The 21,756-nt window shown below is 42.9% G+C and overlaps 1 protein-coding gene across 5 annotated transcripts in view; it reads right to left on the bottom strand.

Moving 5' to 3' along the window:
- LOC311517326 (uncharacterized protein) overlaps positions 1-10,982 on the bottom strand; it is a 149,648-nt gene extending 138,666 nt beyond the window's left edge. For 3 of the 5 annotated variants that reach the window (XR_014710665.1, XR_014710666.1, XM_084622053.1), the window contains exon 1: positions 8,541-8,752. Coding sequence is in view for 1 of the 5 variants with exons in the window: in XM_084622053.1 (XP_084478179.1) it covers positions 8,541-8,733 (193 nt within the window). In the remaining 4 variants the exon portion in view is untranslated. Of the gene's footprint in view, positions 1-8,540; positions 8,753-10,834 lie in introns of those variants that run through there. The other 2 variants (XR_014710663.1, XR_014710664.1) reach the window with 1 other exon arrangement.
- Positions 10,983-21,756: the final 10,774 nt, after the last annotated feature.

Genomic DNA, 21,756 nt, shown 5'->3' with positions numbered 1-21,756 from the left:
AAGCTGGGACAGGGACAAGGTAAGTCATTTGCCTCTTCTCCAAAAGAGGTAAGACAACATTTACCTGTCTTTCTAAAATTCTTTGAGATCTACGAATGAGAAGTGCTATGTAACAGATAAGCATTATTGCCAAGATATTGAAATATTTGAGTTGCCTGGTTACCTGTTGGTTCCCCCAATACTTGGCTAACTTGCATGCCAACCAGACACAGAGGAGCTGCTATGTTGTAATGGCAATGCATGAAGAATGGCCTCTACAATGGTAATAATCCCAGGAATAGCATGGAATAAACGTTGATATTATGTAGCACCCTTGTTGCCCAAGGTATTATAAAATCAGTGCTTTGTAAAAGTCATATTACATACATAGTATCAGTGCATCAGCCATTCAGAAGTGATGGAACTGCTGTGACAACACTCTCCAAAACACCATTTTAAGTGACATCCCTTCCTGGAGTTACATAATTCAGCATGGCTGCAAGCGGCTGTTCTGAAGTACAGTCCTGAGTTCAATTTACCCCCTTTACTCATGTTTTTCCCAGCTCTGTGTTCAGAAGTATTCTCAGTGTGGGGTTCTCTTGACTTCTTTCAAATAGCTGAAAATCAAGAAAATTCAGGTCTCCACTTAGGTCTCCAGTTTGATTTGATAATTTAAAGTGCTGATCTTGGTCATTTTGGGGTTCTCACCAAGCACATAAGATCTGGGGTTTTTTTGTTTCTTAAACCTTATGTGCTGATGAGCCCAATCGTGTGAGATGCTGCTGACCCCCACAGTGAGCTGCAGAGTGCTCTGAACTTCCATTGACTGTAATGGCAGTCAAGGGCCTAATCCTGTCAGAGACTGAGCACCAAAAGTGTTTCAATTCTTATACCTCCTCAGGGGTCCTTCAGAGACAAGACACAGATGGCCTATCCAGGTACAGTATTATGAGGTCTCTCTCTCCCGGACATAGTTGAGCTCCTCATCCTAAGCCCGCTACTGTTTACAGTAGTGAGAGAAATCCATCCACCCTTTCTAAAGAAAGGGGACTCAGTGACATCTTCTCTCTTCCAGATCTTCAGGGGAATGAGGATTGCACTCTGACCCTCTCTAACCTCCACAGCACAAGTACTATTCAATGTAAAGAGGCAGAATTAGGCACAAAGTTTGCATAAAACCAAAAGGGAGTGATTGTTTTATAGCATTATACAAGCTCCACCACTCTATCCAGGCTGTATGATTATATATATAAAATATGGAATTGAGATGCAGATGCTTTTAAGGAAGAGCATCTACATTGTAAATCTACAAAAGTTATCCAAATGTCCTAAAAAATGGTCTCATTGCGCCTTAATCAGAATATATTATTTTTATCTGAAGCCATCTGGGACATGAATAAAGAAAAGGAGTACTTGTGGCACCTTAGAGACTAACCAATTTATTTCAGCATGAGCTTTCGTGACCTGCAGCTCACTTCATCGGATGCATACCGTGGAAACTGCAGTAGACATTGGGACATGAATGTTATCTAATCTACCTCCATCAACACAGCATTTTCATTGTAGTGATTCAGAATGTTTACTCCATTGGGGCTAATTTCTAATTTCATGGTGATGCTGGATTGAAGGGTAGGAGAAACTCTGTGAGCAATTCTTTCCTGATTTATACAGAAGATTATTTAAAGGAGTCCAAAAAACTTGATCTTCTTCAAAGTTGGGCTAGTGTTTTAAGAGTCCATGATATTTGAGACCAATTCTTATCTCTCTTGTCTAGTTTAACATTGATTGTACTTGAGTTATTTCCAATTTACACTATCTTAAATGAAAGCAGAACCCAGCCCTGGCGTAGATTCCTTCCCAGTGCTTGTAATACATTGAACAATTATATTAAGAAGTAATAGCAATAATAATAATAATACTTAGCTCATATCTTAATAATTAGTAAATAAATATTAACCTGATTCTCCACCTTTTTGCTCTTTATAATCTGGGGCAGCAAGGCCCCTGCCTGGCATCTGGTGTAAATGAGAGCAGCTTCAGGGCTGCTTTAACTTATGGTCAGCTTCCCATGACCCATTATGGGCCCTGGACAACAGAATAACATGATGCAGCATGCTCAGACCTCATTCCCTGCCCCCCAACCTGGGGGGCTGGGAGCAGAGCTGGTATAGAGCTGCTAGGCCAGTTCTACACTAACTCAGGGGCCCCTACACAGGGAGCATTTTCAGGGGGTAATATCTGTCCCTTTTAAAGACCTTTAACATTGCCAGAGTGGCATAAAGGGGCCTGAGTATAAATCAGAATTGGGCCCAATATCTCTATAACTAGATCTCCTTTTAGAATGGTCTAAAAAAAAAAAAAAAAAAAGGAAATCCCTGTTTAGCCACAGGCCAGGAACAGTAAGAGCAGTGCATGGGTAATAACTCTATATAGAGGCAGGAAGGGAATTTCCTATTAACAGGGAGGTCCTTTTATGTCTCTCGCGACAACTATAAAAAAAGAATGAATCTGAGGGAGAGGCTGAGCAAGGGGGCTGAGTAGAGCTTTGGAGAACTCCCAGGTACATGTCTGCAGGCCTGCCTGGGCCTGCCTGGGTTACTGACAAGCATTCCATGGCAGGGAGAGTCGATGTTTTCTGATCTTTCGATCACCACTGAACTTCCGCTAAAGTCTCATAAAATAACAAGAGTCGGAGAAGGCTGAGATATCAGGGATTTCGCAAACTGGGCCTTCAAAAATAAAAGTCAGTTGCAAGTTTTCAAGGTGAACCAAAGGAAACCCCCCCCCCCAACATAAAGAGAGTCATTTAGAAAAAGGAAAAAAAAAATATCTTGCCATATAGTCTCCTTCTGCCACCTCAACCTCTCCGCTCTGCCAGTGACACCTCATAGCCATTACAGCAGATGTGGAACTTGGGGAGAGATTGGAAGGAGCAAATAAATCAACATGGATACCTGACTTTAGTCCATCAGTAGATCTTCAACCAGCTAGACCCTCACAGTCCCCTGAGCATACGCAGACCAAAAGCCAGGTTGAAAAAGACTAAGGAAATCAGAGAAATTAAATTCATACCAGACCTGCGTTGTCGCAAACATATTTATACCCTTCCCCAAAATGGAAGGTTAGACATGGGGCAGGGATCGTCTTTTAGCTCTAGTTTGTATAATGCCTAGTACAAAAGGCGGTAAATGGTGAGATTTTCAGTGTCAGGAGATTGTTTCTTGAGGAGACGAAGAACAGCCTGAGTACCTGGCAACTTTGCCTTTTGTAGGAAGTCAATAATTTCCATCACTGCCCCTAGCCCAGCCACACACAAACCTGCCTGGATTTTACTAGTTGTGAGGGAGATGGGTCTACCTCAAAGGCTCTAGGCCCCAGAACTCCTAATATCTTCAGAATCTCAGTGAAGAAAACCATAGAAAATGTATCTAGGAAAGATGCAGTGTTTGGTTCCACCTGACACAGGCTTTACTACCATGGCGCTACACAATCTAATCTAAACCTGACCTTTGCATCCGTGATGGAGGGGAAATATTGCTCACAGTGAGAAAGTGTGGATTCTGTCTCTGAGTAGAGGTAGTCCTGATTCACCAGGCTGCTTATAACTTGGAGCGTTACCTCTAATTGGGAGTTCATAGTTGCTATGATGGAGAAGAAAAAAGCTTTCTAGGCTTCCACTACAACCATGACACAGGACTTCAAAAATTCTCCATGTTATAACTGATCAGCAAAATTTTAACCACTGATGTTCTAACTTGTCCACTTCAGCTTCATTTATCACAAGTTATTTGTATGCCAAGGTTAGCACACAAAAGGAGGGGGGCAACTAGAAGCTATTTAACTGTTGGCTAAGCACAGAAGATTTGCATAATGGTCTACAAGGCTATCTGTAACATATTCACCAGTTCTACAGTATTCTTCCTTTGAGTAACTGGAATCCAGTCAGATCTATCAATCAGACTGGAAACCTGGTCTTAAGGCTGGTCTGTGCTGCATTTGGACCAGTGCCTTTTCATTAGTCTACGGAGTGACTCCTGTCCTCAACAGCATCTCTGCTGTTCTCATTCCACTACAGTGCTTCTTCATTCTTGCCTGTCTTCATGTCAGCTGCACCTCAGACTACAGGCCAGTCAGGTAGCTGGAAGGGCTGGGGGGGCTAGAGAAATGTCACCCGAACTAAAAAAATCCATATCACAGAATTGCCTTTACTGTAAACTTAAAATAAAAATGGCTGTTTAAAACAAAAACAAAACAACCTACAAGGACACATTTCTGGAGGCCAAACAGCTGAATGCTAGTTGACCATTTACTGCTCAAAGACAGACTGATTGTAAACAAAATCGAGGGGATTGAAGGTGACCCTCCTAACAAAGGCTATTAAAGTTTATGCTCCCTGTAACTTGAAAGCCACAAACATTGAAAGAGCCGTCTGTATTAAGGCATGGCTGGGATCATGTTCATTAGCTGGTTGGCTGTAAATACAGACTCCCTTTCCAGCACAAAAGGTAACTCATGTCAGCTCAAACCATCACAAGCAGGTTTGTGTAAATATTTACTGTGCTGTTCAGACTGCTGTAATTTGAGGCTGTTGATGCCTCACAAATACGTTCAAAAATGAACTGGCAAGTTCCCGAAAACAGCATCAAAAGGCAGCTACAGTATTGTACAGGAAAAGCGAGCTACATGTTGCTTTCATATCTGACTTAAGGGCTTTTGATTAGGTACAGGTTTAATCATCCTGAAATCAGAATTTTGAATTTGTGACCTTGCATCCAGGCAGGATTTTTCTTCTTCTTCTTTTCTTTAGGTACTGGGGAAAGAGTGCCCTGAGCTTTTCACTTGGTATGGTGGTGTTGTAATCCAAGTTATTTCCAGCAGCACTTTTTGCTTGTTTAAAGTTTGGAAGGGAGAACCCCTGGTGCTTTGGGGCATAAAACCACCTCTAGCCAATAGGGGGTTAGGACAAAACTTCCCCTGTGGGCAAGTTTCCCTTGTAATCTGTTGAAGAACACATCCTGTTTGTTTGGTTGCTTTATGTTAGTTAACCTATCAGAAAAGAAATGTCACCACAACCTACAGGACTTTTTTATGCCACACTAAATTGGTTGGATCCCAAAAATTCACATATAAAGAAGCAAGGCCACAGGGCTTCCATATGATATCATAGTTCAGTGATGTTTCTTGGACTTGCCTTTTGGGATTGTAGGAAAGGTTGGGCCAAGTTTAAAGCAAAAGAACAGAAAACCCAAGTGTTAAACTTGAAAAAAAAGTTTGCATCCAAATATTAAAGATCAATACTAAACTGGTATGTCTCTCCCCCATTCAAGTTACACAGCCTCTGGAAGTCACCACAGACCTAGGACTAGAATAATAATAATAATACACAATATTTATGTGTTTGCAAGGAGTCACTCCCATTCTCAGGGAACTTCTGCGCTCCACCCCCACCCTCCCGTACTCCGTAAGGGTAGCAGAGGGCTCCTCATTGTTGAAACCAGGACCATAGGACAGCATCCTTCCTCTGCTGTTCATCACAGGTATGGAAGAGATTCCCTGCTATAGCTTATGTGACACCAAGAAAGGCTTAATTTGTAAAAGCCACAAAGGAAGAATTGCTAGACTAGTCATTTTCAAACTAATGTCCATGGAACACAGGTGGTCCCTGGAGTCCTTCCTTTTGGTCCCCAAGATGAAACCAGAGGTGGGATTTTTAAGTGTTATGAGATAAATGGGTCAAGATTCCCTTGAGGTCCCTTCTAACCCTATGATTCTATGAAAGTTTTCCACAGGAAAAAAAAAGGTGAAAAAGTCACAGTGTTAGGTATGTGTCTAGTGCTCCTGGGCTCTGATTAACCAAAGGTTATTTGTTTTGATGATGTGAGGAGTCTGTCTCGTGTTTCATTGGTTGAATATGTTGTAATTCAATGTGCTGTCAGAACACTGGTATGAACTGTTTTTTGCTAAGGCCTACTGAAATGGGCACTGTCAGCAGAGAGCCGCACGTTGCCTTGACGCTACCTATCAGGGCAGCTAAGGATTCCCCTGTCTATGAACTCTGATCTCAGTTTTGACCTTGGCCTACTCCTGGATCTCGATTCCCTTGGGCCAGGCCCAACCCTACACCTCGCCGTGACCCATGTTCCAACCGCTAGGCTTGATTATAAGGAGGCAGTGCCTGACACAGTGCGTTCTGCTCTCCTCATCAGTGTAATTGCCCTTGGGACACCATTAAAGCCAACAGAAATTAGAACAGGCACTAAGCAGCTCTAAACTGAGCCAGGGGCTGGTTCAGCTCCATGATCTGAGAAAGTGAATAGGTGGCTTAGACTATAGCCACCTTTGCCTCTCCCACCCCAAGCTGCACAAGTTCTGATTGGGTGCAAATGTGGATAGAGCCTTGGGCTGTGATTTTCTGTCACTTCAGAGAAGAGATGAGCCAGTTTCATTGCTGATATTACAAACACAAGAGGCCCAGGAGCCCACAACATCACCTCCACGAATCTGAAAACTTAGATGCTTACACAGTGAAGGGAGTGGTGGTTTTGCACTTAAGAGGAGAGGAGCAGCACTGTCACGGTTCCTCCCCCACTCTGAACTCTAGGGTACAGATGTGGGGACCTGCATGAAAAACCTCCTAAGCTTATCTTTACCAGCTTAGGTCAAAACTTCCCCAAGGTACAAAATATTACACCTTGGACAGGCCGCTACCACCACCAAACTAATACTGGTTACTGGGGAAGAGCTGTTTGGACGCGTCCTTCCCCCCAAAATACTTCCCAAAACCTTGCACCCCACTTCCTGGACAAGGTTTGGTAAAAAGCCTCACCAATTTTCCTAGGTGACTACAGACCCAGACCCTTGGATCTTAAGAACAATGAACAATCCTCCCAACACTTGCACCCCCCTTTCCTGGGAAATGTTGGATAAAAAGCCTCACCAATTTGCATAGGTGACCACAAACCCAAACCCTTGGATCTGAGAACAATGAAAAAGCATTCAGTGTTTTACAAGAAGACTTTTAATAAAAAATAGAAGTAAATAGAAATAAAGAAATCCCCCCTGTAAAATCAGGATGGTATATATCTTACAGGGTAATTAGATTCAAAAACATAGAGAACCCCTCTAGGCAAAACCTTAAGTTACAAAAAAGATACACAGACAGAAATAGTTATTCTATTCAGCACAATTCTTTTCTCAGCCATTTAAAGAAATCATAATCTAACACATACCTAGCTAGATTACTTACTAAAAGTTCTAAGACTCCATTCCTGTTCTGTCCCTGGCAAGCGCAGCATACAGACAGACACAGACCCTTTGTTTCTCTCCCTCCTCCCAGCTTTTGAAAGTATCTTGTCTCCTCATTGGTCATTTTGGTCAGGTGCCAGCGAGGTTACCTTTAGCTTCTTAACCCTTTACAGGTGAGAGGAGCTTTCCCCTGGCCAGGAGGGATTTCAAAGGGGTTTACCCTTCCCTTTATTTTTATGACAAGCACAGAAACCAAAAGCCCTTAGCATACTTGCACCTCTGAGTCCCCTTTACTATGTTTCCTTACAAGCCCACTTGTTTGGAGTTCCCCCAGTGTTAACTTAAGGCACATCTACTTTGCACACTTCTTTCAGCAGCCTGTAGCCCTCCGTGCACATAGCCCTCTGTGCATGAGTATAAATAGCAGTGTGGCTGGTGAGGCACGGCAGAGGTGAGTAGAATAAAGACAAGACTGAAGGGGGTGTGTATGCACCTGAGTACAGACCCTACACGGCTCTCTTCTCACCCAAGCCATGTCTCCCCGTCTACACTGCTGTGTTTAGCAGTACAGTGTTCCACTGCCTCCCTGTTGCTGGAGCTTTTCCCTGCTGTAGGAAAAGACTCCCTCAGTGGGGAAAGGCTCTGGCAAGGGGGTGGCAATGGGAAAATCATGGGTAGCTCCCTGCTGCAGAGCCTAGCTCCACCACAGGGAAAGACCCAGGCAGTAGGGAAAGTTTCTACCAGCTCCCTGCTGCTGGAGCAGGGAAAGGCTCTGGCAGGCGGGTGGCAATGGGAAAAGCTTGGGTAGTTTCCTACTGCAGAGCCTATCCCCACACAGCAGGGAAAGTCTATGGCAGTGGGGAAAAGCTCTGGCAGGGAGATTTCCCCACAGCCTCACCACTGCCAGAGCCTTTCCTCACTGCAGTGAAAGGCTCTAGCAGCAGGGAGCTGCAGAAGACTCTTCCTGCTGCCTCCCAGCCGCTGGAGTCTGTCACTGATATGTAGCTACACACCACAGTGAGGGTGCAGCCTGCTTTTTACTGCAGCATGAAGCTACATATACCTTACTTGCCATCGCCAGTGCTGCATAGTGAAGATGTAGCCTTAGTGACTGTAATTTTCTTCCATATGCAGCACCACATAATTAGTTAGGTGCATTATGGAGTTATTTTGGCTTCCCCTAAAGTACTGGCCACTATGGGAGGCAAGGCTTCATCTCCTCAGCTAGCATAATTCCATTCCAAGTCAACAATACCACTTTACACCAGCTGATGATCTGGCCCAGGATACTTAAATTGATAGGCCAATGGTCTTACCTGGCATGGCAAATCCTGTGATCCTGCTTTCCCATACTGTGTGCTGCCCAAAAAATAGCCCCCCTAAGAAGCCAGCCATTCGCAACCCAGCACATGAGTCATTGTTCAGCAGTTTGTTTTGAGACATGGAACAAGCACTGCAGCCTTCGCACATAATGCAGTATTTCAACTGCAGAATGTAGGTAATTTCCATTTGAGGTAGGGCTCTGTCACTCACAAGTCACAGCTCTGCCAACTGTATAAACAGAACAGCCCTGCTGTTAGTATTCATTAATGGCTCACCCATTATTCCAACTCAAGGAAAACAGGCCTGCAGTGCATAAGTCAGTGTTCTGCTGTTCACTGTGTTGAATGGTGACAGAAACCTTATTTTAAAGAAGACAAAAGCATAGGTCTGAGGAGCTCTGCTCACCAAGCCTGTCTCCCCTGGCAGGGTTAAATCAGAGGAGGCTAAATCCAGCAAGCTCTGTTCTTCTGGGTGCTTTGTGTTATTATATAGGCAATAAATAGCCAAAATATTGCTAGAGCAAGGGAACAGCACTAGTCCTATTGCAGGAAGCATAAAAACCACTGCTGTGCCTGTGTGCACGATATATGGTAAGTTATCAATCCACCACTTGAAAACCCACATAAGCAGTAAATACAGACCTCTGAATGGCTGAGGGAATTGGTAAGGAGTGACAGAGTCTTTTACATTTAAGTCACTTGGCCAAATCCAGTAGTGACCCAAAATCCTTAGGCTAACTCAGTCCAGTGGACCGGTTTCCACAGCACAGAAACTATTATCTCAACTGGCAATATTGCTGGCAATCTCAGCAGAGGTCCAGGATGGAATAGGCAATGGACATGGAGGCTGGACTAACTACGCTGTCATTTGTAAAGGTGACCCCTCCACATCAGGGGTGGAGACAAGCTGGCAAGGCAGTATAGGGAAACCTGCCCTGTTACTGCTGGGGAATACCTGTTCTGTGGAGAGAGGACTTCAGTCTCCAGGACTGTCAGTCAAACAATCAGAGCAAAATGCAAACGCTCTTCCAAACAGGTCTACGTTCCAAAAGTGGAGCGTGCACAACAGAAGCTGCAGGAGATAAAAGAGACACCTAAGAACTTTTAGGGAACACTAGTATTAGTCCTTGTAGTTGCTCATCAGGAGAGAAATAATAGAGAATAACAGCATGCTGCCATGCTGGCTGTTATGTATAGAGGGCTTAGCCAGAGAGAGTCATAATTATAATTCTTAGTACTTATCCAGCTGTTAACCTCAAAAGTACTCTACAAAGGATCATTATCCCTACTTCCCAGGTCAGAAGCTGGGGTTAAGTGATTTGCCCAAGGTCACACAGCAAATATGTAGCAAAGCTAGGCATTGAAACGGGATTTCCTGATGGCCAATCCTTGTGTCCGGGCAACCTCTTCTTTTAAATGATAAACTCTACTTCAATTTTCAGTGCTATCAGTACAGTCTTTTTACTCATACAGACTGAAAGTTCAAATCTATATTTTGCATTTTTGAATGAAAAGAATTCCAGTTGTCATAGAGCCAGAAATGCATTTTACCAGTAAATGGTCAGAATATGGCACAGAAACAGAGAGGTGCAATTTTCCTTTAAGCTGCTCCAGATGCTTTTTTGGCTGTTCTAACTAGCAGTGCAATTGTACATGAACAGGTTGTCAGTTAGTATAATTGGCAATAAGGGACAGGGTCATGTGCCCGGATGCATCATTCTCAATTGCAAACTCTGTTAGAGTGCGACTGGCAACTGCAAGACTAGAGAGTGTCATTGCAACAGATGGTCATTGTACACCTGGGTTCACTACTACTGTACATCTTTGTTAAGTTCATCTACCGTAGCTCTCTTGGCCAACTCCCCTGCTGGATATCCGGGCAGCTGTGTAACTGTAGCAGGGCTAGTGAGGGTAGGGGCTGCTGTTGTACTGTCCTGGGCCCTCTGACTTCATCCCTTAGCTCAACAGTGACATTGAGAATTCCCTTTTTAGATTCCTTTTGTACTGCATGGTTATCTAACTCCCATGCAGAAAGCAGCTGGGGAGCCCATGCAAGGTATAAATAGGAGAGCTGCTGGCTGGATCCCCCTTGTGCAGTGCAAGTTGCGGAGTTGCCAAAAGAGTGACATCATCCAACTCTCTGGGGAGTCCACAGGATAGTGAGGGACTGTAAGAAAGTCCCAGTCCTTTTAATACTGGCTTAACTCTTGCACTGCTGGCTCTTCCCAAGCTATCAGTCAGATGACTGAATAGGGATAAATTAGTTAGACAGACACCCGCACACTCACATTCAGCCGTGATGTAAATGAGTGTAGCTCCACCGAAGGGGCATGCCTTCTTATCATCGAGGCAAAACCCAAATGGACGTAGCCTCCTTGCAGAGTGAGTGCCACCTGGATCGGTCTCTAGCTAGGTGCTTAAAACATTCTGGCTGGCTTTCTTCTTATTCAGGACTGAATTCGGCCCACTGTCTCCAAAGGGTTAACAGTCCTAATAAGGTCAGTTTAAACATTTCCAGTTTAAATGCTTTCCTTAAGTACTGAGGTTTTTATGTTAATGTTTACCCTAATGTCATGGTGAGTTAGCCGCTGCCCCTTCCCTGCTATAGGGTCTTCAGACCTCCTGTTGATGTCAAATATGGTGCCAATATGTCTGCCTTCCCACCAATATGTCTGCCTCCAGCAAGAGGCTCAGAAATCCCAATATAATTAAGATTTCAAATCCCCTTTTCTGTTCATACTGGACACAGTAAGAGATGGTTCAATTATCTTCTGGATGTTCAGGCTTTTGGAGTAAACACAATAGGGGAAAGTTTTCTTTTAAGCAAACTTAGGTGAGCCAACCTAACCAGCTCTACCTAATGATTGCCCTCTGTCGGGGGAATCCGTGGCTGCCCCTTTAAGGCACCTTTTCTGCCTGCTTTGTGCTGCCTCGGTAGCCCAACACAGGAAGAGTCAGGGCCCTTAAGAAGCAAAAAAAACAAAAAGAATTTGGCCCTTAAGAGCCTAAAAACAAAATTCTTATTTCTTTACTCTCCTCAGCTCTCTAAAGTCCAAAGTAGCTGGACAGCTGGATCAAGTTAAAAACACATCCTGACAAAAATTGTGGAGAAACCTCCCTGTAAATAGTGTTCTTTTCTCTTCAGTTTGAAATAGAACATTATGCTTCTCCTTTGGATACTATCCACCTGCTTTTTCCTATTGGCATGGGGAGAGGGGGGATGTACTCCTTGTTCCTCAGGCAGTGACAAATTAACAATGTCCGTTCCAAAGACGTGCATGGAAAGGGAGTAATTTCCTCAGCAAGGGAAACCTCTTTTATTACTCAGAGTGCCTGTCTCTGCCCTGATATTTCATTTTTTCCGATTCACATAATTGTCCATCAACAGCTGTTGATAGCATCCCTCATCTGAATCATCCAAAGTGGGCAGGAACCGGGTAGCAAGGGAATCAATCACCTGTCTTTGCTGCAGATTGGTAGGAACTAATGTGTGAAAAGAAACAATTTCTTTCCCCAATTAAAAGTGAGAATTGAATCTGCTGATAATGATTTACATTTAAATACCAACTTTGATCCAAAATCATGTGCACTGCAAATATTCACAACTCATGCTGATAAAATTTTCGCACAACATGGGGTGTATTTTATAACTATGTACCTACAACTTGCTACAAGCATCACTCACATACATCCTTCTCCAGGGTGAGGTCAAGCACCCTAACTGTTGGACAGCACACTGTCATGGACATGGAGTTAGGAATCATGTAACCAGTTAAGGTACAAGGGAAGTTTTGCAGTGTAATTACTCTATCTCTAAATATGGTTATATTTAAGGAAGGCTTTAACAGTGGGAGACAACCCCTACTGTAAGGGTTAGAGACACTACTGGTGCCGTACCTCCATCTGCAAAATGTGAACAGCACTGAGCTCAGATGAATTCCATTTATCTGCTACAAGAATCAAGCAGGAGAGCCTACATTTAGATGATTTTTATTTGGAATTAGCCAAATGCAGAGGGAGTTTATTTAAGGTGATGTCTATAGCATGATAGTCGATAGCTGTTCCTGTAGAGCTTAAAGTAATTTGTATGGTAGCTTGTGACATTCTGGCTCTTCACTGTGCGTTAACTGGACTTTGTGATCTGACTCAAGTATGTGCAGATATCTTTGCCTTTTAAGGTAATCTGGAAAGAGGCGATACTGAAGAATAGATTAAATCCCACTCTCCTTGAGATTACACCAGTGACACTGAGGTAAATTGTCCGAGTCTAAAATGATTGTCTCAATTTTTCTACTCAGCTGCGGTGTTCGTCCGGCCAAATGTCTTGGCACTAGTCTGTTTGCTGCGAGGGAAGGAATTGGGGAAATAAAGGAAAGGCCTTGTAGTTTGTTGTGGAGACTTGAAAAATGATGATGAAATGAACATGTTACATTAGTTTGAAGTACAGATGTTTTCAAAAGGTTGCTTGGCTGCCTCACTGAGATACAGTTGCAGCTTTTCATATAATTTTTTCCAAACTCTAGGTAGGCTTAAATAGGGAAATGATCTCAGGCTCCTCGTAGTTCTTGTTCTGGAATCTCGTCTATCACTTTCTAGGCTGACAGGTGTTAAGAGAGCACTGGAACTAGAGCTCTCGGCTCTGTGGTCAAGGTGAGAGGAGGGTGCTTCCCATCATTCAGAGGTGAGGCATCTAGTACCATCAAGGAAAAACTCTGAACAGCTCTAGAGAGGAGGGTATGAGTGGATAATGGGCATGTCTGAGGAGATGAGTGCTTAAGTGCAATCCTGATCATGCTAATGAGGAATTAAGCTTTGTGTTCCATGCTTCAGGCTTACTCCTATTTCCACTAGGCAGAAGTAACTTGACTGCTGCAGAGAAGCATTCTCATTGATGCAGAATTGGGTTCCCCTGTACCTCTTTACCCGCTCATCACTTTTCAGTTTGTACTCATGTGCAGCACCATGCCTGCATGGTGCACGATCAAGCCTCAAATGAGAAGTGTATGGGAAATATATGGGAAACACCATGAATAGCCTTACATGGAGTGGGAGTGGGGGTGGGGGTGGGGGTGGGGTGGGGGGAGTGAGGGGACCTAGTGAGTGGTGGAAAGAAGAGTAGGAGTAAATTTGTAGAAGTTTCAAGACTTCTTTCTTTCTTCACTCTTTTATCCCTAAATGGACCCCAAACCTGAGAAGTTTCAGATTCTAGAGCACTTCCTAAAAGTTACCTGATTTCAGTCCTGCTGTCATAGTTAACTACATAGCTACAAACATCATGGTTGAGATAGTTAATCAAAGCAATATTGTAAGGAGACTTTAACTAGAATATATAATATCTATTTGCCACACACAAAAAATAACATTAAACGGTCATTATTAATGTTGCAAAGTCAAGCAAGCACTCAAAAGTTAGGAAATGCAGAATTAAGGTTGCCTGTATAACCTTAATTTGATGCTCTTGTGCCATATACATTATTATTATATGGTCATATAGTATTTTGTCCACAGCACCCTGCCTCATTCAGTGTACAGAATGGACCATGCTCACTGAATGAGCAGCTATTCAATATTTTGTCTTCTCCTCATTGTTCAATGTGTGGCCCCAGGCCTTATTCACTGCACACTATTCCAGCCCTGCCCTGAAGACAGAATTAAGTTCCTTGTGGACTTTTCTATGGAGATCATCATGATAGTATCTGAAAGCTTCTCAAGCATTCATTAACTTATTTTCACAAGGCCTCTGTGAGATGAGGGGGTGATATCCCCATTTTACAGATGAGGAACTGAGGCACAGAAAAATTAAGGTAAAAAATATTCACTCATGTTGTGTGTCCAATGTAAGATGCCCACAAACTGATTTTTCAGAGTACTTAGCATTATATACTACTTCAGGGGTGTAAAGCACAGCTCCCATTGACTTCAGTTGTGGCTGTAAGTGCTCAGCACTTCTGCAATTCGGACCCCACAATCTCAAATCAGGCACCCAGAAAACGAGGTATACACAATTAATGACCATGTATGAAAACTCTGGTTAAGTGACTTGACTAGCAACACATAGGAATTCTGTGGCAGAGGCAGGGATAGAATCTCATTCTCCAGAACAGTGTTCAACTGCCTTAATGATGAATCCATCCTTTCTCTTCCTGCAGTTCCCTGCCTCATTCATTACATGTCTTTTAGCTTCTGCAACAGGGATCCTACACACAAATCTCTTGTGCTACTTAATTGTGATTCTCCCTCATAGCAGGTCCATCTAGTGCACTGAACGAAGCAGGGACCCTGTGAAAGAAAATAATATATGATCATAGAATTAAAGACTGTAACCTTTAGATCCATCACACAGACTTCTACCACCTAAGCTAATGGAGTGTCACGTGATAGCACTAGTCGGTTGTCATCTTTGTTTGCGGACCAGCACTAGAGGGGGATGAGACACTCGATTTGCCTGTGGGTTTCACAGATACTTGCAGACAGTAGAGGAATGGTGAGACTCAGCAATCTTGGGTTCTATTCCAGGTGCTGGATGGAAATGTTCTGTAATGGGCACAGACTCTTCTGCCCATTTCCCCCACCTCTCCAAGTGACCTCTTCTGCTTCAACCTGTCCCTGGTCCACTCCAAGCCTGTATTTTCTCCACCCCAACTCCCCATCCCAGTCTCACTCTCATCACCTAGCCAGTCTCAAGTCCTCAGACTCCTCGTGTCAGTCTCAAGGAACTGCTGGACTAGAGTTGGAGAATACCTGTCTGGAGACAACCATCATGAAGTGGAGAAAAGCTTCCTACTATCCTGGAATAAGGTAACTTGGGCCTCTATCTGTTCCATCTTATCTATTTTATTATCTATCATATGTATATAATCAGAAACTGTAAGTGACAATGATTGTGAGTGAAAATTAATAAATAAAGGTGAAAACTGATTAAGGCTCAATTGGGTGAAGTCATGCCTCAGTTTCCTATCTTACAGCCAGATAGGACCTCTAGGGAAAACCTTGGAGCCTTGGGGCAGGACGTAACATTTGCAACACGGCAAAGACCCCTGCAGGTTGATCAGAAGTGGGTTTCCCCGGCAGCAGGCGTTTTCCCTGGTTCCCAGCCTGTGGATGTTGCTGCTGCAGCATGGTGTCTGCCTGCACAGTCAGGGATTTTATTTTAGCTAAAATGAGTATTCGTATTTCTACCATAACAGGCCTGAGAGGTGCTGAGCATCTGCAGTTCCCAGTGAAGTCAATGGGAGTTGCAGGTGCTCAGGTAGATCCAGCCCAGTATGCCTAACATTCACATTATTATGAGATAAAAATATTGAGGAAGAACTCAGGCTCTCACTAAAGCATAATAAGCAGTAATCAGGGAAATACAAAGGCTGAATGATAGCAGTTCATTATCTTTTTAAGAAAAGGATCTAGTTGACTCATGTTTCTACATACAGGTCTCATGTGAACAAGATCTAAAGTTGCCTGGGTGAAACATTACAAACTACATGTATTTTGCCCTTGCTGCTTGGTTACAAGGAAAAGCAAAGGTTTGCAAAATGACTTTTGAAAAAATCTTGTCTGCCTAATGAAAAACAGGCAGGGAGAGATATGAAATATGCCCTATGTTTATTGTTCCTTTGTCATGATAATTTGAAGGCAGCTTTTAAAGCTTTTCACCTTATAGCCATTCTAATATGGCAAAGAGAAACCAACCTGAAGGTAGTCTAGGTAACTTTTGCAAAGAAATATGCCCTGTTTCCATTATATATAATCGGCAGGCTACAACTCATTAAAGCACCTTCTACTTTGACTGTGCTCAGACCATCTGTTTAAAGTACGTACACAGAATTGAGAAAACACATAAAAGGCCAGACACACTTTTTTTAAAATAAAAAAGTAGAACTAAAGACATATAATGCATTTGGCCTTTTGTTTTGGGGTTTTTATTTCAAACTCTCATTCTAAAGGCAGAGTTTCTTGGACACTTTGTTAGCAATCTTCCCTCCTTCCCCTAGTGTAGCGAAAAAATAGGCACATCATTCTTTGTATAAAAATGGATTTAAAAGGAAAAAAGTGGGATAATAACCCCTCTTCCCCCCAACCCCCAAATAGGGGTGGATTTTGGGAGCATTGACATTTTTGACAACTGGAACAGCTGAATTTATTTTTCTTGCCTAGTGCCTGGGAGTAGAAACATATTGGTTTAATAGGACAATACCCTATTAATATTTGGGTGTATTCTTGACAGTGACTATTCAATTATATCAACAGTTTCCTGGCACACACACACAAACAACATGGTAATGTCTTAGGTTTTCCTGGTGCAACCATGATGTCCCACTTTTGGGGGATAGTTTCAGTGCATCTGATTGTTTTAATGACACCAGGGACTTGTTTCAGTTTCAGTAGATCTGGTGAGGTGTCTGGTTACCCTCTGCATATGCCCTACTCCATCCTTCACTCACCCACTTCTGTTGCAGCTGTAACTTTCCATTAATTCTCTGCGTATTTTGGTACCAGCTATGCCTGGATTGAGTCTGAATGCTCTGCTTCTCTCCCTGTTGACCTCTTCTTCACTGCACTGGGCTGGCTCGCATACTGCGGATTACTAGTGCAACCTGGGAGGCCCAGCAATGCAGAGCATGGCAGAGTTGTAAGTGTAAAGAAAAAGCAGCAGGCAGATTGACAGTTCATTGGGGCCCAGCATAGGCCCAGCCAGCCCCAGAAACAGCAGAAAATGAGTGAGATGTTGCAATGACATCAGCAAAAACCATAGCAAAACAGCCACAGTAGCTAGCCTAAAGAACGAGGAGTACTTGTGGCACCTTAAGTAAATTTGTTAGTCTCTAAGGTGCTGCAAGTACTCCTCATCCTTTTTGCTGATACAGACTAACATGGCTGCTACTCTGAAGCCAGTAGCTAGCCTAGTAGTCTTTTAAGGTGGGAGGAGTGGGGAATAGGTACGTTATGTGGGACAGAGAAGTAACTGGGAGAGTGAGATGGAGAAGAAAAGTTTGGATTTGGGAAAAAAGACCGGGACATTATGGTAGAAGAAAAATACTTGCCCATCCCCAGCTCTCACTTCAATCCCATTTATGGTGGCAGGTATCTCAGGGTTTGCTTTCCAAATATCTGGTCACACCATGTTTTCCACATGTTCATGGATTTATAGATTCTGTGGCCAGAAGAGACCACTGTGATCATCTAGTCTGACCTCCTGTATAGCACAGGCCATAGAACTTCCCAAAAATAATTCCCAGAGAAGATCTGTTAGAAAAACATTCAATCTTGATTTAAAAATTGTCACTGATGGGGAATCCACCATGACCCTGGGCAAATTGTTCCAGTGGTTAACTCTCACTGCTAAAATATTTACACCTTATTTCCAGTCTGAATTTGTCTAGCTTTAACTTCTAGCCATTGAATTGTGTTATACCTTTCTTGCTAGATTGAAGAGCCCAATATTAAATATTTGTTCCCCATATAGGTACTTACAGACTATAATCAAGTCCGCCCCTTAACCATCTCTTGTTAAGGTAAATAGATTGAGCTCCTTGAGTCTATTACTATAAGGCAGGTTTTCCATCCCTTTAATCATTCTCATAGTTCTTCTTTAAACCCTCTCCAATTTATTAACAGCTTTTTGAATTGTTGGCACCAGAGCTGGACACAGTATTCCAGTGCCAGATACAGAGGTAAAATAACCCCTCTAAGCCAGATCCCCCTGTTTATGCGTCCCAGGATCACATTAGCTCTTGTGGCCACAGCGTCACACTGGAAGCTCATGTTCAGCTGATTATTCACCATGACCCCCCGATCTTTTTCAGAGTCACAGCTTCCCAGGACAGAGGACAGTTGAAACATGTCAAGTTTTGCAAAATGAGCTTTTCCCTTCTGCAAGATTTTCTGTGAGAATGATTGACATGACTCTGTGCCGCCATCAATTAGTCCCCAAACATGATGGAGTGTGGCATTCCTAAGCAAGAAGAAGTGGCCCTTTCATGGATATAGAATATCTCCTGTAAGCTGAGAAGACTAATATCACAGATAATTAAGCTGTATTGCTTTGCTGGAACCAGAAATTGTATTTTTTAATCAAGAAAAAAAAAGATGCAAAGATCAGTCTTAGGATCTGATATTTTAAGATCTGGAGCATCCCATGGGAATTTAGGGTGATAAACACCATGCAGGATTGGGCCTGTCAACCCAAAACAAGGTTATTTGGAAAGCACCAGATATACTGTAGCATCTAGGGAAAAACTGACGCTATAAACTTTCATGTTTAAAGGGTCACGGATATTTAGATTGCAAAACTAGCTCACTTCTGACAAACTTCTTTCACTTAGAACATTTATCAAAGCCATATAAAACACAGGCACCTCCATCTCCTAATCCCTCCGAACTCCCCTGGGGGACTCATAACCAACTCATCTAACTTCTTGTGTTGAAGGACCATGTTTAAGGGGAAAAGTACAGGCTGTTGCATTTGCATTGCCAACACTGGACGGGTGAGAGACTGTATGGACGATGTACTTTGAGCAATTCAGAGCTTGTAAACAGGGAACCTGACTTTGACATTTTGACAAGATTAATAAAAACAAAATAGGTCTGAGGCACTCCAAAGCAACGTAGTAAGCAATGCCAAAGAAGTTTCTCATCCAAAGTTGATTGACTGTCTGTAGCTGATGGATGATAGCCAGGTGGATTGGCAGAATGGCAGTCCTGGCTAAAAACATAAACAAGTCTTTCAAGTTCTGTAAATGACTACTTCCTAGGATTACTTTTCAGTCCTTGTTGCCATCCAGCCACTCAGAAGTATGCCAGGGATATGTGTGTCCATTTGGGAGTTAACTCATGCTGTGCAGAATTGCCAGGGATATGTGTGTCCATTTGGGAGTTAACTCATGTTGTGCAGAATTGCAGACACCGACATTTGTAAAATTTCCTGGCAGGATTAAAATGCCCTGCCAACAGTGAGGGACTTTAAGGGAAAAAATAGTAGAGTCTTTTCCCAAATTGTGTGCATCACTCTTCCTTATTATTATAATTTATTCTTTGTATTAAAGTAGTGGTCAAATTCTCCAGCTGAGATTGGGGCTCTATTGTGCTAGGCATTGTGTAAATACATAGTAAGAGGCTGTCTGTGCCCCAGAGAGCTTATCATCTAAATACACAAGGTAGGTGAAAAGAAGTGTTATTATTCCCATATTACAGGTGAGGAATTGGGGCACAGAGACACCAAGTGACTTGGCCAAAGTCTCATGGAAAATCTGTTACAGAGTCTGGAATCAAATCCAGATCTCCTAAGTCACAGTCTCTTAGACATCTTTTCTCTCTTTTCATGTTCTTTTTGTGGCATGCTAATGTTTAGAAACAAGTACTGCAGAAGATGTCATCCTGACATGGCCAGCTGCATGGAAAAAGAGACCCTGCTAAAGAGAGGTTATCAGATTAGCTGGTTGCCTAATTTGGCAGCCAATTTTACCATTTGAGGAAAAGGGAAGGTATCTTTATGGATCAAGAGAGCACATCAAAGTGATGTGTTCACTAACCTGTGTTTTAATTCATTCATGCTCTTTTTCTTCTGCCCTCTGTTTAGATACAACTGTTTATCTCATATTTATGGACCATTTGGAGCTGTGGTTTAAAAATACATTTTGAAATTATTTTGTCTGTAAATCAAAAAGTTGGCCCCCAAACAGAGTAGTTTAGGTTGGATTTGTTTTCATGAATAGGTAAAAACAACACATGCATACACAAACGTTATCCAAAAGACAACAAAATTACTGGGCAAAATGCAGTGAGAATTTCTTCATAAAGTTGTATAAAACTAAATAGTATGAATAGGGTAAAATGGGAAGCATGCACTGAATTGATCCTAGGAGAAAAGTCTGGATAGAGGACAGTGGAGATTTGGGAGCTAAATTCACCCCTGAAGAAATTTCATTGAAGTTATGAAAGGATGAATGACCAGGGATAAGTTTGGCCTGAAGCACCGACACATTATATCATTTCTCTTTCTGTGACAAAGAGAGCCACAGTATATGCTAGCTAAGACTTTAATTTAACACCTCAACCTCCTAATACCACCTGAGGTTGTGATCATGTGAGAGCTCAAAGTGAGCAGAGTTGGCCCTGGTATCTCACTGGGCTTCAGAGAGAGAGTCCCAAGGAACACCTGGGGGAAGAAAAGCTTTTATGAGTGACACCACCATGACAATGTTGAGGTAGGCAGGCTAATATCACGTAGCACTTATAGCATTTGCATCAGTAAGTGTCAAAGCACTTTGAGTATCATCATCTTCATTTCACCTATGGGAAAATAAGGCAGAGAGAGGTTAGTTTGCTGAAGGTCACACAGCAAGGCAGAGGAGGAGCTCGGAGGTCTCCTGCCTCCCCGTCCTGTGACCTATCCAAGAAACAGGCTGCCTCTGCGAGTACTTGAGAAAGAATTTGTCCAGGTCACCAAACTAATCCATCTATTCCGGCCAAAAGTGCCATGAGATCTTTACTGACAATAGGTCACTGAGGAAGAGTCACACTGCTCCAAAGGGAGTTGTTCAAAAAGCAATAAAGCCAGAAGGCACAATCCCTCCCCAAATTCCCTGACATGCAGGGCATACACAAACCCACCCCTTGGGATGGAGCAGTGTGCTCCCCTCTCTGCAGTCAGTCAACTTTGCTCGCTGGCACAGGGGCTCGGGGACATGGCTGCATCCTCTTTGGGGCACAGGGAGGAAATAGACTGTGATTATTCCTGGTCCTTGTGCAGAATATGCAACAAAGGGGAAAGTCTCCTTGCACCCTCCCAACTACACCCACCGGCAATGGTCCATAGATTCATAGATTCCAAGGCCAGAAGGGACCACTGTGATCATCGAGTCTGACCTCCTGTACAATACTGGCCATAGAACTCCCCCCCCCCCCCCAGAATTTTTCCTAGAGTATAGAGAAATATCCAAACTTGATTTAAAAATTACCAGTGATGGTGAATTCACCAAGACCCTTGGCAAATTGTTCCAATGGTTAATTACTCTGACTGTTAAAAATTTACAACTTATTTCCAGTCTGAATTTCTCTAGCTTCAACTTCCACCATTGGGTTGTGTTATACTTTTATTGTTAGACTGAAGAACCCATTATTAAATATATGTTCTCCATTTAGGTACTTACAGTCTGTAATCAAATCACTCCTTAACCTTCTTTTTGTTAAGCTAAATAGATTGAGCTGCTTGAGT

This window comes from Lepidochelys olivacea, assembly GCF_965140295.1.
Source record: "Lepidochelys olivacea isolate rLepOli2 genome assembly, chromosome: 3".
Taxonomy (NCBI): domain Eukaryota; kingdom Metazoa; phylum Chordata; order Testudines; family Cheloniidae; genus Lepidochelys; species Lepidochelys olivacea.
This window is presented reverse-complemented; position numbering and strand designations above follow the sequence as displayed.